This window comes from Oxyura jamaicensis, chromosome 12 (assembly GCF_011077185.1).
Source record: "Oxyura jamaicensis isolate SHBP4307 breed ruddy duck chromosome 12, BPBGC_Ojam_1.0, whole genome shotgun sequence".
Classification (NCBI taxonomy): Eukaryota; Metazoa; Chordata; class Aves; order Anseriformes; family Anatidae; genus Oxyura; species Oxyura jamaicensis.
The window spans coordinates 1,630,840-1,648,074 of NC_048904.1; the positions used below are offsets into that span (position 1 = coordinate 1,630,840).

The 17,235-nt window shown below is 38.7% G+C and overlaps 1 protein-coding gene across 2 annotated transcripts; it reads left to right on the top strand.

Annotated features, from left to right (window-relative positions):
- The first annotated feature begins 4,571 nt into the window (after positions 1–4,571).
- On the top strand, positions 4,572–17,009 carry CHDH (choline dehydrogenase). Of its 2 annotated transcripts, XM_035337868.1 has the most exons (9): positions 4,572–4,978; positions 6,698–6,824; positions 9,844–10,648; positions 11,078–11,229; positions 11,820–11,949; positions 12,606–12,740; positions 13,911–14,053; positions 15,047–15,149; positions 15,584–17,009. In XM_035337868.1, the coding sequence occupies exons 3-9, from the start codon at positions 9,883–9,885 to the stop codon at positions 16,000–16,002; spliced, it is 1,848 nt and encodes a 615-aa protein (XP_035193759.1). In that variant the 5' UTR covers positions 4,572–4,978; positions 6,698–6,824; positions 9,844–9,882; the 3' UTR covers positions 16,003–17,009. The 2 variants fall into 2 exon arrangements, with proteins under 2 accessions (XP_035193759.1, XP_035193760.1); XM_035337869.1 differs by lacking the exon at positions 6,698–6,824.
- The last annotated feature ends 226 nt before the right edge of the window (positions 17,010–17,235 follow it).

Genomic DNA, 17,235 nt, shown 5'->3' on the forward strand with positions numbered 1-17,235 from the left:
ACAGTTTCTACCCTTTTGCCACTTCCTCTGAAAGTTAATACTGCTGTTACAAAAAGATGTGAAATACAGCAAGCAATGACAAGTACCCACTTTTCAATGTAACATTTTTTTCAGCCTTAATCTATCTCTGTTTTATATTAAAATAATGGGTTGATAATCAGCCTTGCTTCCCTTAAAGTAAGCTCTTTTTACATATATTTTTCCTCCTCCTTTCACAAACAGTTCATTTATTTCCTTTGCTCTTCAAGTTAGAATATTTGGACTGTGTATTAGGCAGGTGGTGCCGCTGCCGCTTGATTTTACATGAAATTATTCCCACAAACTTAGCAAAAATGTGAAACATCAATTTGCTCTCCACTGAAATGGAGATTCAAGGATGCAAACATACTCCTAAGAGCAACAGTTAGCCATAACACATTTAATGAAACATACTGCCATGAAATTTTGAGTCTCTTTAAAAGATTACATTACAAAATTAAGGTAAAAATACTATTCTATTTTATGCTTCTCATCATAAAGGATTTTAAAGTGATTTAAAGAAATATTTAGATACTATAGCCACTTTCAAGCTTTAATATGTGGCAAAAAAATATTAACAATACTTTGTCAAAGAGATGATTATACATTTGGTGAGATCAATGGAGAAAAAAAGTATTGGTGCAGAAATAAAAGAATTATATGTATTCTGAACTTTACATGTTTGCTTCAGCAGTATTTGAACAGTTTACTAAGAAACATTTAAGGAACACATTCATTAACATTTAATGCCCAAGTACAAATGAAACAATGGAAAATGGAAGCTGAAAGGAGTAAGGGAAATCCTGGCACTCAGGGAAAGATCAGTGCATAGGAGGGGGCTCTACGTCAGTGCAACAGAAGGGAACTGAAAATATCCAGATAACAATGTGACTGTGACAGAAGAAAACTGTGGGTTAGTTTGCTGAGCCAAGGACAGAAACAGCGATGCTCTGAGTAGCCAAGCACTGCCATTTTCTATGAATCAACAACAAACCCATAAAATACTGGACACCTGCAGGAGGAGCTCTTGCCAAGATGTGGGAAACTTCTCCATTTTTCTCATCTTCAAAACACCAAGACAAACAGAACATGGTGCTACAGATATGTCCATCACTAACTGCTGAAATTACTCTACTGCTTGCCTCAAAAACAAAAACCCACCACCTCTTTTTAAAGTGATATCTTAAAGAATGAAATAAATTATTGAGCATCAGGAAGCAAGAATAGAAAGGAGAGGCAGGAAGGAATCCTCGAGTCCCAGGCAGACAAATTCATTCCTGAGAGAATGGCTGTGTGAGCTGCTGAATCTAATAACTATTTCTAACTGCCTTTACTGTAATTACTGGATACTTTTAATTTTGCAGTTCAGAGTCTGTATAATGAAGATAATGTGATTTTGACTTTCAAAGTGTTTTGAACATGAGAGGGGATCCTCAGATCTACGTATGCTCAGAAGTATGGTTATTGTACTACACTACACAGAATTTTGCCGCACCGGGTTTTTTCTCCCTTCTCCATCTTGCAGTTATCAAGGTGCTGCAAAAATGCTCATAACCATGCAAATCTATGTAGTTCACATAAATATTGATTTAAAAGAAACTTGTCAAAGTGCCACTCAAAGAGAATGCATTGCACTTCTAACTGGAAAGAAAACAATGAATACTCTAGATTTTATAGCATTTGTATAGGAAACCGGATTCAAGTGAAATATAAATATGGGGTTCAAGAAAGTAGTGGAAGCTTTGAAGCAGTACGACGTCGTGTAGTTCGCTTCTGCTAAGAGTGAATGGAAGAACTTCCATCATGAACAGCCAGACACAAACAAGCACAACGTTATGGATTAAAGCTTGGCTTTCTGTCTGAAGTTTTCCCTTGCACGCAACAAGAAAAGTTTAAACAAGACAGCATGCCAGAAAGTGCCAGAAGTTTTAATTATGATTTGCTTAATTTGAGTTGGAAAGAATAAAAATTATTATCATTACCATGACTTCAGAAGTAGTTCGTGATTCTTATTTTTTGCTTAAGGTTATAGATTCTGAATAAATGTCTAGAAAATATTTTATTCAAATAAGCCCCAAACTTCCACTAGCTAAGCCTGGAAACATAGCAGGTGAGAAGCATCAGTCTGGATTCTACAAATTAATAAATGACTTGCGTATAGCAGCTGCTGTGCCTACTTAAACAGTAACAGATGCTTGTGACACTTGGTGCTCTACTAAACAAAATGTCAACCAACTAATTCTTTTTTATAGTCCTCAAGTTATTTATAGCCAAATATAGTTTCCTGTATAAGATAGAATAGAAATTAGTACCAGTTTTATTAGCTGCAACAAAAGGAAGTGTAGTAAAACTGGAGCAGGTTAAATCTGAATACACTTGAAACCTGGCATATCCAAACAGCTAGTACAGCAAACTCCCTTTTTTCTCTTGCCTACCTCAGTCAGAGCTTTTGAAATTTGTACTATAAGAGAGTGTTCTGCTTTTGCTTAAGTTTCTGACACTAAAGATAATCCTGATTTATGCTAATCTGTTTTCAAGAATTACAGCCACAAAATTTTAGCATGGGAATTCATCCATACTCTCTAGTCTTCTGGTCTTTTCTGTTTTTATACAATGTTTTACTCCCGAGGAACATGTACTTATTAGTTTATATTTTCTTGTTGCAACTATGTATTTAAGGTGTCTTAAAAATATATTAATTTCTATGGCAAAATACATATGGGTTTTGCCTTTATACAATAGTGCATTTTTATTTTGTCTTTGAATCATCAGCTCAAGTGAAGATGTATTTTTTTTTTCCTAAATAAAATATTACAGATTTCACTACAGGATATTTCGTCATTAGCCTCAGAAAAACAGGTTAATAGAAAGTATGCTCCATTGACTAACCAAACAACAGAAGATAAAACCACACCGAAGACACTCCATAGTTTGATAACTTTGTTCAATATGTCTCCTGACCACAATTCTTTCAAGCTTCAATGAAGATTTTAAGAATTAAGAAGGAAATACTTTGTAGAAAATAAATATTCTACCTACTACATAAATGGTATCTCGAGCTGACAATTCAATTCTATGAACATAACATTATAAGGGATACAAGTTAGTACCTTTGATTTTCTGTATACCTGAGATGTATCTGTAAGTGATCTACCCCTAATGAACAAATAATGGTCATCCATGCAAACTTAAACACTTTGCTTCCCCAAAGCATAATTTAAACATACTGACACAAACAGAATTGCTAGTGAAATTTCACTAACCCATGTGCTTCTAATCCATGTATTTGTATAATGCTTTCCCAATAGTTTTAATGTAGCATGAATCAGCTGCAGTAACACAGCTGTAGTAGTGGAACCCATCTTGTTCTTCCAGCTCCAACAGAAAACCAAGGCAATAGCTTCCATAAAGATCCTAATCACCAGCTCTAGAGCCTGGTGCCCCAAAGTCTGTTCTATGTGAGGGTCAGGATTATTCACAAACGCCTACAGTTTTACATCTTGCTTTAGCCAGATATTTATGGGCAGAACTTTTATTGAAATTGACAGAACCAACTAATCAGCATTTTTTTTCTCTCCTGTAGGAAACCAAAAATAATTATTGATTCTTATTAGTGTTGCCAGAGTGCTTAAGAGTTCTGGCAAGGGACCAGGTCCCCACAGCAGTTGGTGCTATGCAATCATGGATAAAAAGCTCAATCATAGTTCTTAAACATATATACTAATACATTTGTATATATTTTGTATAATCTAATATACGTTGAATGCATATTTTCTACAGTCTTTATTTGCTTACCAAGTAAAAGCTTTGAGTAACCAATCATACTGCAAACATCCATAATCTTGGCTTCAAGGGCTTGGTTTTATTCATCACCCACCACATTCCTAACACAGCCATGGAGAAGGACTTGGGAAAGTAACCAGCATCTACAAGCGGCATTGAATCATAGAACCATTAGAGTTGGAAAAGACCTCCAAGATCACCAGGTCCATCCATCCACCCTACTCTCAATGTCACCCATTAAACCATGTCCCTAAGCACCAAGTCCAATCTTTACTGAAGATACTGTAGCAAAGGAAAATGTCCTTAAAATATCTCTGAAGAAAGTACATTCTCTTGATTAGTTTTGTTATATCATTATTCTACCATGAGTGTTCTGAATGGGAAAACAAGACTCTTAGTTTCATCCCCACCAGCCTAGCTGCACAGCTCTGCCTGGCAGACTACATGTACCTGGGCATTTTTGTCATTTTCCACGGAATTTTATGGGGTCCCCCCGATACATTTTAATACAGCTTAACCTCCACTGAATATAACTGGCGAGATTTAGAGGAGGCAGCCAACCGAGGGGCAGGCCCTGTGGCAGGCGCGTAGGGGCGGCAGCTGCCGAGCCCCCCGAGGGGAGCCTCTCAGCTCCCGCCAGCCAAGTTTCTCAGCGACCCCAAGTTTCTCAGCGCTGTCGGCCACGTTTATTTCCAGCGAAGTGCTGCCTCCTGTTATCCCGCCCAGGGCCGGGGAGGAACTAGCTCAAGCACTCCCGGGGCAGGACGGGGAGGTATTTTCATCGCCGGGGCCGCTGTGAGGGGCGAAGCCTGGGGCCCTGCCTCGGCCACCGTGCAGGCGGCAGGAGGCGGACTTCGGCCCGCGGCCGCTCCGGGGATTTTCGACACCGCCCCGGGCCAGCCGAGTACCTTCTCCGGACGGGCAAAGGGCGCCTTGCTGCGGGAGAGCCCAGCCCGCCCCGCTTCCCCTGCCCGGCCTCCACCGGCGCTTTGCAGGGACCGTGCACGGGCGTGCGAGTAAGTGAGTGAGTGGGGCCGGCGGGGGCTGAGGGGGAGAAGGGCCGGGGGGAGCAAGCGTCTCCGAGGGAGGCTCGGCAGGGAAAGGGGGGACACGGCCCAGGGGTGCCCCGTCCAGGCCCCGGCCCTTCCCGTGGAGCAGCAGCGACTGTGTGCCACAGGTGGGTTGTTGAAAAAGAGCAGGGTGAGTGGGGTCGGTAAGCAAGAGCAGTTTCAGCCGTGGAGATGAAACCTCCCATACCATTTCTGTGGGTAGATGAACTCTTGTTTACCAGCAAGACTAAAGGGAGAGTTACTCCCAAACAACCCCACAGCAGATAAGTTTAAACTATGTACACAGCCTGCAGCAAAAGAGAGCAGGAATTGGCATTACCTGAGGGCTGCACACCCCTCCACCAGGCCCTGCAGGAGCAGGGTGCCCCAGCACCACACCAGGGGCTGGGCTGCACCAGCCATGGATACCACCACCAGCCATCCACCTCCATGGGACACATTGTGCATCTATCAGGGGATGGGAGCACCTTGGCCACAGCACAATGTACAATTCCAGTCAGCAGCCATCTCCATGTAGTGTTTGTATCGGTCTGAAGGAACCAGGGTAGGCTAGTGTGCAGGGAGGAGGTTAACGGATGTGTGGGTGAACAGGGAGATCATATGATAAGATCTGTGCTTTAATATTAGTGTATGTTTTCTACTACGTATGTTGGATTTAAATTAGAGCAGAACATCTTGATATTTAACCTCTGCACCTCAGAGCTTTAAAGCACAGAAATTTGTGAATCATCTACGTGCTGATTTGCAAAGTCACTCAGATACTGTGGTGTGGACACTGTTGACTGACTTCACTCTCTTCCTTCACTCTCTCCTGTTCCATTGTAATGAGTTCATTGATGTAAAACAAAAACAACACCAACAAAAACATGAAATAACATCTAAATATAAATCCGGTGAGTTTATATGATGGAGCAGATTCAAAATACTGCTTCAGAAACAAAGGAACATTAGAGAGTCTGCCTTTTTTTGCTGGTAATTTGGCCTCCTAGCCCAGACAGCAGGTACCATAACTGTCTTGGTACATGTCTTGGATCATTTTTATTTCCAGCTTTATCAGAGAACAGCACAGCTCTGATTGGTTAACAGTAATGATTCCCAGTGCCCTCTAAACTTTCTAGATTAGCCACCTCATCCACCTACAGAACCACTTAGCTACTGTCCATTTTTCAGTATGTCTCCTTGTGCAAGCAAGGCACTTAACCTCTTTGTCTCGGACTGACAGTCCTTTAAATCTAAAGGTCTATTAATAATGTACCTGGGCTGACATTTTGCTTAGACTTCTGCTTAGCTTTCTTGCAGGAGGACAAGCTGATTTAATCCTTAGATGTCCTATGCAGCTTTTTTCTTTGTCTCCCCACTCCTTTTCCAAAAATCAGAATGAAAAGTAGTAACTCATTTTTCACCTTTCATATGTTTGCTGTACTTCAGAAAAGTCCCTTCTCACACATGACCCTAAATCAGCCACCATAGAGTAGCAGTGGTAGGTACCAATAGGTTATTAAATGAACGTCTGTTTCTCCTGCAAACTTAGTACTGCATTCAGAAACATTACTAGGATGCAAGGAACCCCTAACAGCTAACTTAGGAATTCCACTGCCCACTTTTAGCTACCTAGTGTAAGACTACAGATATTCTTACATCGTGGCAATAGTTTTCCTGCTAAGATGCTCTTGTTCTCCTCACTTTTAGAATAATGCTATCACTAGGCCCATGGTATCTACCTGGAAAATGGTAGAAAGCAGATACCATTCTTAAAGTGAGCTCCAGATTTTGAAGCTCACAGAATACAATAACTATGTTTTATGTTGCTGTATGTACTTCTGCAGGGCTGCTTGCTGATTCTTGAGGAACCTTGTGATGTGTATGTTCATAAAGGGGTCATGATATACAAGGATTCAGATAAAGACATTCAGTAATAACCCAGTAAGACAAAAATACAACTTTTTGTTGTTGGTAAGTACCAAACATTTCATTAGAACCAGGCTGTTTACATTTTCTTAAATCAAGATATTTTGCTTTGACATAGTCACCACAATATTTAGTAGAGCTGCCCATAAAACGAAGATCTCCCTCCTGGTAAGCTTCAGTTAGCATCACCAGCAGATCTCAGAGCCTCAGATGTACCTATTGGGATAACAATTTGATTTTTGCAGTTACAGGAGTGAGTAGAAAACCAACCAAAACCCCCTTTCATTGAAATACAATTCTTAGGAAAATCATGTGGGCTATAAATTCTCTCCCTCAAAAGAGCAGGATGAAACTAAGTTTAGAAAGAAGACATATTAGGTTAAATTTGACTGATGCTCTCCAGTTCAAAGACTCCTGCAAAATTCCATAGAACTATAAAAGAATTTGAGCATTGATAAACCCATGTATGCTCATAGAGGTGCATACATTGTCAGAGAACAAAGTATCATCATATTCTAGTTCCAGGACTTAATGATACCAGTCTCTTCAATATATATTTGAATTGCTCTATGAGTTTCAAAGTCTGCATGCACGGGAGGCTCTTAACAAACAAGCTTTTAAAAAGATCTAGACTTCAGTAATAGTATCCTAGCATGAGACAGGACACGAACACCTAGTCCCATAACGTGAATGCTGCCTTTTGAGTGTTGTTTGAGATGCACCTTCAGGAGCTCAGCAGGTACGGCTTATGCTGTAGCAAACTGTAGAACTGCAGCCTCCAGCACTGCCCCTTAGATTGTGACACACTCCAATTGAATACGATTTCAGAGATTCCACAGTCTACTCTGGCTCTTGTAGCCAAGACCTACTACATAGGTCATAGGCTTTGCAGCCAACAGCCTGTTCAGAAAGCACAGTAATATTTGTTGGTATTACAGACCCCATGCCAAAATAAACAGTCCAGTATGTCTTCCTTATGTAATTGACCAAGCACCTTTCACAGATTATCAGGGCCAAAGCCCATACTCCAGCAAACTCCATCAGCTATCTGCTGTTCCTGTGAAATGTCATGACCGACCAGTTATCTAGATTAAGCATATGTCCTTTAGAATTGTAGCCATCCTCATCACACATAAAACACCACAAATAAAATCTCTCTACCTTTCTGTTCTCTGCTGCATCACCAGAAATTGCAGAACATTCTTCTGCTGAAAAAACCCTTTTAATATTCTCCATCTGTAAAAGATAACCCCCCAACTTCAGCTGGGATCCATTTTGAATTAGCCAGGTGAGAATCAGGTGTGTCAATTCTAGACTTAGACCTATTCCTTGCATTTTTTTTTTGCCTTTGGCTAGGGCAACTGTTTTCCCACATAGTTAGTCATTCATGTTCTAGAAAACTCAGGATTTATACAGCTTATTACTTACTATCCTTCCTAGAGAAAAGTAAAAGAAGTATGCTTCTTCCCATACGTTCCCTGAGAGAAAACTACATTTGCATTTGAGAGCATACGTTAAATTGTAAATAAATGCAGTTCCATGTGGAAGACTTATAAGATTAACTAAGGACTGCATATAATGTTGCTACAGAGTTGGGCCTTCAGGGCTTGTGTGCATTCTCACAAACTCTAGAGATTTCTCTCACAAAATTGTAGAGTTTCACAGGAGAGAATGAGCACAGTTCTATTCCACCTTTTAGTAAGAAAAAAAAGCTGACTATTTCAATGATTCATTAAGACACGTTTTGTGAAAATAAACATATTTTACAACAATGTGGGGCTTATATTATAAAATATTGGATAACTATGAAACGTAAGTGTAAGAAAATCAACATTAACAACCTAATTCCTTTCTGAAAAAAATAGATTTCACAAACATAATGTAGTGTTGAATATATTTCCAGGAGCAAGCTTGCCTGTCTTTTTCAGATGGGCAGTACGTTACAGCATACCAGCCCTTTGGGAAGTTGCTGGCCCTAGAATCCACAGTAACCCATTAGATAGGAGCCATGGGACAGGAAAAAGTTTTTACAATCCAAGGATATCTATCCATTTTTACTAAATGTACCAAGTGTAATAGTTTCAAAGGGAGAGCAAGAAAGACACACTTCAAACTGGCCAGCAGCATTGGTACTTTGGCACTTAAATGGGCTGTGAAAATCTTGGATTTAGTCCCTGCACCTGAACCCGTGGAACACACAGCTCAGCCTGTGCTGCTTGCAAAGCTCACAGGCATTTCTGAAGGTTAAAAATCGAAATTCCAACTGAGCCTCAGGATCTGGTGTTACTGGATTGTAGCTGTACTTGGAGCACTCTTGCAGGATCTGGTTTTAGTGATAATTAAAACACGTTAAACATGGCAGGGGGATTGGAATTAGATGATCTTTAAGGTCCCTTCCTACCTAAACCATTCTGGTTTAGGGAGGAGCCTAAAGGGAGAAGCCACGGATGTACAAATTGTGCCTTTACCTATGTTACCTCAAAAACAGTAGTTTTTCAACATAGGGATAGCTGAAAATTAATTTCACTGTTACATGTGCTTTTGTAGAGAGCCATGCTAGTTTTGATCTGGCAGAACTACAGCAGGAATGCTCATCCCACTGTGTTCCCAACTGAATCATGTCCATGGTTGTGAATTGGCTGTGCACTATCACTGACTCACAAACTTACAGAGCAGTGTATGAGATTGTTGTTTTTCTTAAATTCTCATCTACTAGAGGCAGATGAAGACAAACTTTCAGGTAAACAAAGGTGTCCATTCTTTATGGTCTTGGCAAATACTTGAATATGTGCGGCAGGTACTCACCTCATGAACCAGAAGCAAATCAAAATCAGGCTGCATGTAATACAAAATACTGTGCCACTCAGCTGGTGCGTATAATGCATCAAAAGAATAAGACAGCAAGTTTCAAAGTAAATTATTGTTTTATTGCCATTGTAGTTAACCTTTATGATAGGGTAAAGTATGACATTTTAACCTGAAAATGATGGACATTTTAGAGGTCATACACTGTATTAATGCTTATGTTTTAATTAGGATTTTTTTTTTGTTTTTGTTTTTCTAGGACAAAACACCCAATTTTGGAGGAAATACTGTAGGAGTAATGTTCTTAGTAAAGATGTTCTACTTAATCAAAGGAGTTAAATGTTACAGCCCTGTGAGTCAGATGCACAAAGTAACAGGAGGTCTGTTTAAAGCACACCTGTTAAGGAACACGTTGGGCATCAACGTATCATTCAGAATCTCACGTGCATTGTCTCAGCTTAGTTCTGAAAAGACAAACTCTTATAATTATGTCATTGTCGGAGCTGGATCAGCCGGCTGTGTATTAGCCAACAGGTTGACTGAAGACCCTCTCAGTACTGTACTAGTTTTGGAAGCAGGCCCTAAAGATACCCTTCTAGGTAGTAAGAGATTGATGTGGAAGATTCATATGCCTGCTGCATTAACTTACAACCTATGTGATGAGAAATATAACTGGTATTACCACACAACTTCACAGAAACATATGGATAATCGGATTATGTACTGGCCCCGAGGAAGAGTGTGGGGTGGTTCCTCTTCTCTCAATGCAATGGTGTATATTCGTGGGCATGCTGAAGATTATAATCGATGGAGCAGAGAAGGGGCTGTAGGATGGGACTATGAACATTGCTTGCCCTATTTTAAGAAGGCACAAACACATGAACTGGGACCAGATCAGTATAGAGGTGGAAAAGGACCTCTGCATGTGTCAAGAGGGAAAACAAACCATCCTCTTCATCATGCATTCCTGGAGGCAACTCAGCAAGCTGGGTATCCCTTCACAGATGATATGAATGGCTATCAGCAAGAAGGATTTGGTTGGATGGACATGACTGTACACAAAGGTAAATTACAAAGGATTCCTTAAGGAATTTGTGTTTCTGACCCACCAGAAGTACCTCTGAAAGCATTTTAGAATACAGACGTATAACCTGCACTTTCAGTTGTTTGGTTTGCTGAACAGCTACTGCACTCTAAATGTACATGTATTCATTTCACAGCAGCTTGTTATCAGTCTAGGCTGTATTTCATTGAAATTTGGGTTGGCATCCAGGTCTTGATTCATAGTTAAATTTGGGAGAGTAGGTTTGCAGAATGTCACTGAGAAGTTTGTTATGTTAAAATAAAATCTTTAGTTATTATATCAAAGCACATTTGCTTTGAACTCTACAGAGTATATAAAACCCGTATAAACATCCTGATTGGTATTGGTGAAAATCTTGAAGAATACTTAGCAAGACTATTTTGATTTTCTATGCTAATATAAATTGTAGGTCAAAGATGGAGCGCAGCTAGTGCTTACCTTCACCCAGCCATATCCCGCCCAAATTTGTCAATCACAGAGAAGACACTTGTAACAAAAATCTTGTTTCAAGGAAGAAAATCCATTGGTGTTGAGTATTTGAAAAATGGTCAAAGGAAAAAGGTAAGAGATTTTTATTTTCCAGTATAAAATACATTATTTGAAGCAAAAAGGAAGGAAGGAAGGAAGGAAGGAACAAAGGAAGGAAGGAAGGAAGGAAGAAAGAAAGAAAAGGAAGAAAACATTACAAGTGATGCTTCACTATATAAAATATAAGCTTTCCAAAACTGTTTTCCTGTGTATGATTCCTTGTGAGTTACTTTACAGCAAGTGATATTTCAGTTGTCTTGATTTAGAGATTAACATCTCAATTGTATTTCCCTCTACAACATTTTCAGAATTGCTTTTCAGAAATCCCAGCATTTCAGCACACTAGTCGATATACAAAGACAGTGTACAATTTACAGCATAGGTTCCAGCTCGAAACATTACACAACACTCTTCTGTAACATCAAGTTATGGCTTGTCCCCTCAGACAGAAAGCTTGAGCATTTCTCTTTACTGAAAGATAGGAAAACATTTGGAATAGGAAAAATGTGGGGGAAGGGTGTCTAATCTGGCTCATAACAGTATCTGAACAGAAGCTCTTGAATGCCACTTACATTCAGATCAAGCTTAATAACGTCAGGATTTTTGTGCTTGTTTCATTTTAGGCTTTTGCCAGTAAAGAAGTTATTTTAAGTGGAGGTGCCATAAATTCTCCACAGCTGCTTATGTTGTCTGGGATTGGCAATGCAGATGATCTAAAAAAACTGGGGATCCCTGTTGTTTGCCACCTTCCTGGTAATTTTATTACTTCTTTCAACCTTGTACCTTCCTAAGAAGGCAATGCAGACCATTAAATGGAATGAATCCATGAAATTTGGTTGTCTTTATGTCAAGTTGTGTGGACAGAAATTAACAATGTTACAAATCTGTGGAAATGCACTGAGTTGAGAATGGAGCAATAACCTCTCACGATTTCTTCATTATATTTGAGAGCGGAAAAATGCCTTTCTGAAAAATGCCACTGAATAGCTTTAAAGCAGCATATTTAGAATTTTGGATGAGTGGTTTTGATCCACAACAGATTGCATAAGCTTCCATCATCATATATATTCAAAGATTGGAGGAATAACATGAACTTTTCCTTTAAACTAGAAAATCTAGCACTGTATTTAGAAGTCATATCTGGCAATTTTAGAGCAAGTGGTATGTCTGCCATTTAACTTTCTATTTTCATTCTAGTTATGCTATGTTTATGTAAAACCTTGTTCTGACATGAGCAAAAGGCTGATATGACTCATGGTCTTGGTGTTAGTCATCACTGCCCTTGTAAGAGGTTAGTTTAGTTCCCATTTATGCTGTTTTCTGGTAGCAAATGTTAGGTATAATTGTTCTCTGTGAAATAACTTTTTCTTTTCTTCTCCCTCCTGCCCCATTTTTCACCATTTAATCAGGAGTAGGCCAGAATCTTCAAGATCACTTAGAAGTGTATGTCCAGCAAAAGTGCACCAAACCTATCACTCTGTATAGTGCACAAAAGCTGTTTAGCATGGCAAGGATTGGTCTAGAATGGCTTTGGAAGTTCACAGGTATGAAACAAAGTATGCAATTGTTCATCTGTTGATCACTTCTGAATTATTACAGCCTTTTGTCTGTGAATTTCAAAGTCTGGGAACCTTTATATAAATTGTTTTTCATGTCCACTAAACAATTGAATCTTACAAATGGGCCTGAAAGATTTCTTTTTCTTACAGGTAGGAGTCTTCTAAAACTGTTACGTCTTAAGTATCAAGTGAGGTTTAAAATTTTTTTTTTAACACATTTAAATCTCCTTAATTTTAAGAGAATAATCTACTTTTAAATCTTGGTGCCACTGAGAAAAGCTGTTTTAAAAAATAAAAAGGAAGAAAAAAAATCTATTTAGAAATCGATATTGTATAGATAAAAATGTACTGCAAATTTGTTTTTCATTATCTCACCCCAAATGAAGTATTTTATTGTTCTGACCAGAACGCGCCAGGCCTGCAGGTAAATAAGAGTGACTTCTGTTAAAAATGACACTGCAATTTTATAATAATCCAGCTGTAAGTTGTATTTTAAAAACAGTCTGTAAAAGTCATCGTTGAAATCAGTATAATAGTTTGGCCAAACTCAAGGTCTTAATCTCCTGCTTAATCCTTATGTTAGCAGTTGATCCAAAGCGATGATTTATGCTGTGTACATGTGGAATTTTACCATGCAAGTAAATATGTATTGAGGGCTGAATCATGGTTTTAAATGGATTTGAATGGATTTGGCATCGTAGTCTCTTCATCTTTTCCCTTCAGGGTAGGCACTGGGGATGGCTCTGCCTGTTACATGTGACTGATGGGATAGTTATGCTGCATGTCACGGAGCATGCAGTGCCATGATATCAGGATGCTGCAGCTGGTTCCCTCCACACCTGTCAGGATATTGATTACAAATCTGCCTCTGGCAGTGCTTCGGCCAGTTACACTGAGGCAACTGTAACAACCCACTCTCAAATAACTGGAATTTCCCAAATTAGATGTAGTTACAGTTACCTAGTGATTCAGAAGTAGGTGAAAGTGGTGCATATTGCTTAAATTGCAAGCTGTTCATAAACATTTGCATTCCTTGCGGTTTCCCCTGTACATGTGTATTATAAACTGTAGTGAGACAAGGGTTAAGAAGAAGTGGATTTATTGCTGTTCTGAGGTCTTGTAATGGCTTTTTATCTCTTACTTTATGCTCTCTAGGTTATGGAGCCACTGCCCACTTAGAATCTGGTGGGTTTATTCGAAGTGAGCCAGGAGTTCCTCACCCTGACATTCAGTTCCACTTTCTTCCTTCTCAGGTGATTGATCATGGTCGCGTTGCTTCCACAATGGAAGCTTACCAGGTGAGTTTTTGAAGAATATATTCCAGTAATGTTCTGTAGCAATTAGCAAGTAGGCTTACACTTTAGCATAATCATCACTAATTTGGCTGTATAAAGGAAAATACCTTTTTCATTATTACACAAAGAGTTGGCTTAGCCTCCTACATTGGGGAAAAATACAGGCTTATTATTTGATACTGCTACCAAAATTATGTTGCTTTTTATCTCTGGGAAAGTATTTAAGTATTTGCAATACTGAGGTGCCATAGTGCTGTTCATTAGGATACCATTGTGGTAGATGCTGTACAAAACTAACCCAAGGCGTTCCCTGTTCCACTGCAGTTTAGGCAGAGGTTTAAGCTAGAATATATGAGGCCACTCATTTATTCATTGAACAAATCCAAGCCCCATTTTAGAATGTGATTTTGATCCAAGAGTCTGTTGTCACTGAATATACATATTTTTTCTTGTTGATCTCTTCAGTGATAGTAGTTTGGTCTGATTGCTGATAGGACTAGAATGCTGTGCTACTGCTAAATTGGAATGGTTGTACTTTAAATTAAAAGAAAGCTGTGAATTGTAAAGACAGGTATATTCCCTTCCCCTTATAGAATGTCATATTTACAGTTTAGGCTGGATATTACAAAGAACTTCTTTACTGAAAGGATTGTTAGGCATTGGAATGGGCTGCCTGGGGATGTGGTTGAGTCACCATCCCTGGAGGTCTTTAAAAGACGTTTAGATGTAGAGCTTAGTGATGTGGCTTAGTGGAGGACTTGTCAGTGTTAGGTCAGAGGTTGGACGGGGTGATCTTGGAGGTCTCTTCCAAACTAGATGATTCTGTGATTCTGTAAAATTATATAAAATGGAAAAATATTGATACTTTGACTTTTTTCATTATCTTCCTTTAACATTTACATTTGCTTAATTTGTAAAATCTTGAAAAAAAAATCACGCTGAATTTGGAAATATGTCTGGTGGGATTGTGTCATGAGCATAGTGTGGCTGTTGCAGGTCCACGTGGGACCCATGAGGAGCACAAGTGTGGGTTGGCTGAAGCTGAAAAGTACAGACCCAAAGGACCATCCAATCATTGAACCTAACTACATGTCCACAGGTAAAAGCAGCCTCTCCTTCATCTGATTAACCTCATTTCCTGCCCATTTCAGTAGCAGAACTTCACATCTACTCAACACCAGTTCAGAAGTGATGGTTGGTGCATTATTTAATTTTAAAGTCAGTTAATATCAAAAAGGCCTCTGTGCAAAGCACTGTATAAACCTAAAGAATTCTGCGCGGCAGATGCCATCAGAGTTCTTAACTTGCCTGGGTTATGCTCATTCTTCTCCTTATTCCCTTTTGAGAGTGTGCCAGATATGTAGCAATTTTGCTCACAGTGAATGTAAATATCTGTGACTTTAAAAACTGTTCTGCTTTATTTTGGCCTTCAGCAATAAGTGGGAGACAGCCCCTCCAGCCTTCCTTCTTTGATGCTATTTTTTTCTGTTATGTAAGAGTGCACTTACAGTCTCTTATTTTCTTTCCTTACAGAAAGAGATATTTGGGAATTCCGCCAGTGCGTCAAACTGACCAGGGAGATCTTTGCTCAGAAAGCTTTTGAAAAGTTTCGTGGGCCCGAACTTCAGCCAGGAAACCATGTTCAGTCTGACAAAGAAATAGATGCTTTCATAAGACAGAAGGCTGATAGTGCTTATCATCCTTCCTGCACCTGTAAAATGGGTCAGCTTTCAGATAGCACTGCTGTAGTTGATCCCCAAACAAAAGTAATTGGTGTTGAAAATTTGAGAGTAGTAGATGCCTCAATAATGCCCAGTATTGTCAGTGGGAATTTGAATGCCCCAACTATTATGATAGCAGAGAAAGCTGCAGACATAATTAAGGGGCTTCCGTCACTTCAGGTGAAAAATGCTCCTGTATATAAGCCCAAGACCTTAGAAACACAACGATAAACAATGTTGTCATCCTTTCATACTTTTGCTGCTTAGTCTTTCATCAGCATGTTGGAATGTCATACTGGATGTGCCTACCAAATAAAAGCTATGCAAAACAACACATTATATTAAAGTAACCATTAATTTGATCAATTCTCTTATAGATGATTATCTAATCAGTTTTTAATCAGTTGCCTCAAGTTTCATTTTAAATAGGAAGAGATTAATGTGTGCTATTTTGAAAACCTTTATGATATGCCTTGGTATTTCAAGGAAGAATTTTAACTGTTTTGAGAGCATTACCCAGGGTAACAGCTAGTCAGCAATCTCCATGGCTGAAAAGAATGATTAAGTAAGCATTTATTTAACTTATTCACAGGCCAAAGTAGTATCAGCATTGATAGGCGAGACACCTACATGATGTGTGCTATTTAAGGGAGGAACACACAGTTTACAAATCCTCACTGAAAGTTAGCCTTTATCGTACCTAGCAGTCTTAACTATATAGTATTCAGAAAGAAGACATACATTGTCCTTATCAAAAAATGATTTTTTTAATAAATGCTGAACAAAAGCTATTTATAAAAATATACTGCAAAACTGGATTTCCTTGCTTTTATTGCAAGAACCCTAGTAGAATTCAGTTTACATTTTTAGCTGATTTAGTTGTGCTGCTTTATCGTGTATCATAGTAAGAGTCCGTGTTCCCAATAATTTCCTTAAAGTTACTTGTCTTTGCTCAAAGGTGAGTGTGTACAAAAACGATTTCTCAGCAAAATCATGAGTCATCTATCACTAAAATTCATTAATAAAATAGAGCCAAGGTAGTTTTAAAATGGAAGTTTACTCAAAGTAGCTGCATTAAATAAGGTATCAATGATGTAGGAAGAGATCTTTTTAAATTAGAAGCCAAGTAAACCAATGCTTTAATTAGAACTTAAGTCTTTTTACTGTTTACAGATGTTCCAAGCAAATAAATGATCTTTCATGGCTGTTTTCTGTATCAGTCTTTCAGATATTGATTTTAAAATAATAATAATAATAAAAACAATTTGAATTAAATGAATGAATGAATTCATTCAATTGTATGGATTTGTTAAGTATTCCAAAATATCTTCTGACTAAGCAGCTGCTGAATTATAAAGAAAATGCTTTTGTAGCTTGATATTGCTCAGGACTTCTGATGAACAGAATACATTTTTTTCCAGGAAAAATGGAATTTTACAACATTTGAGTACAGGGAAAAAAAAA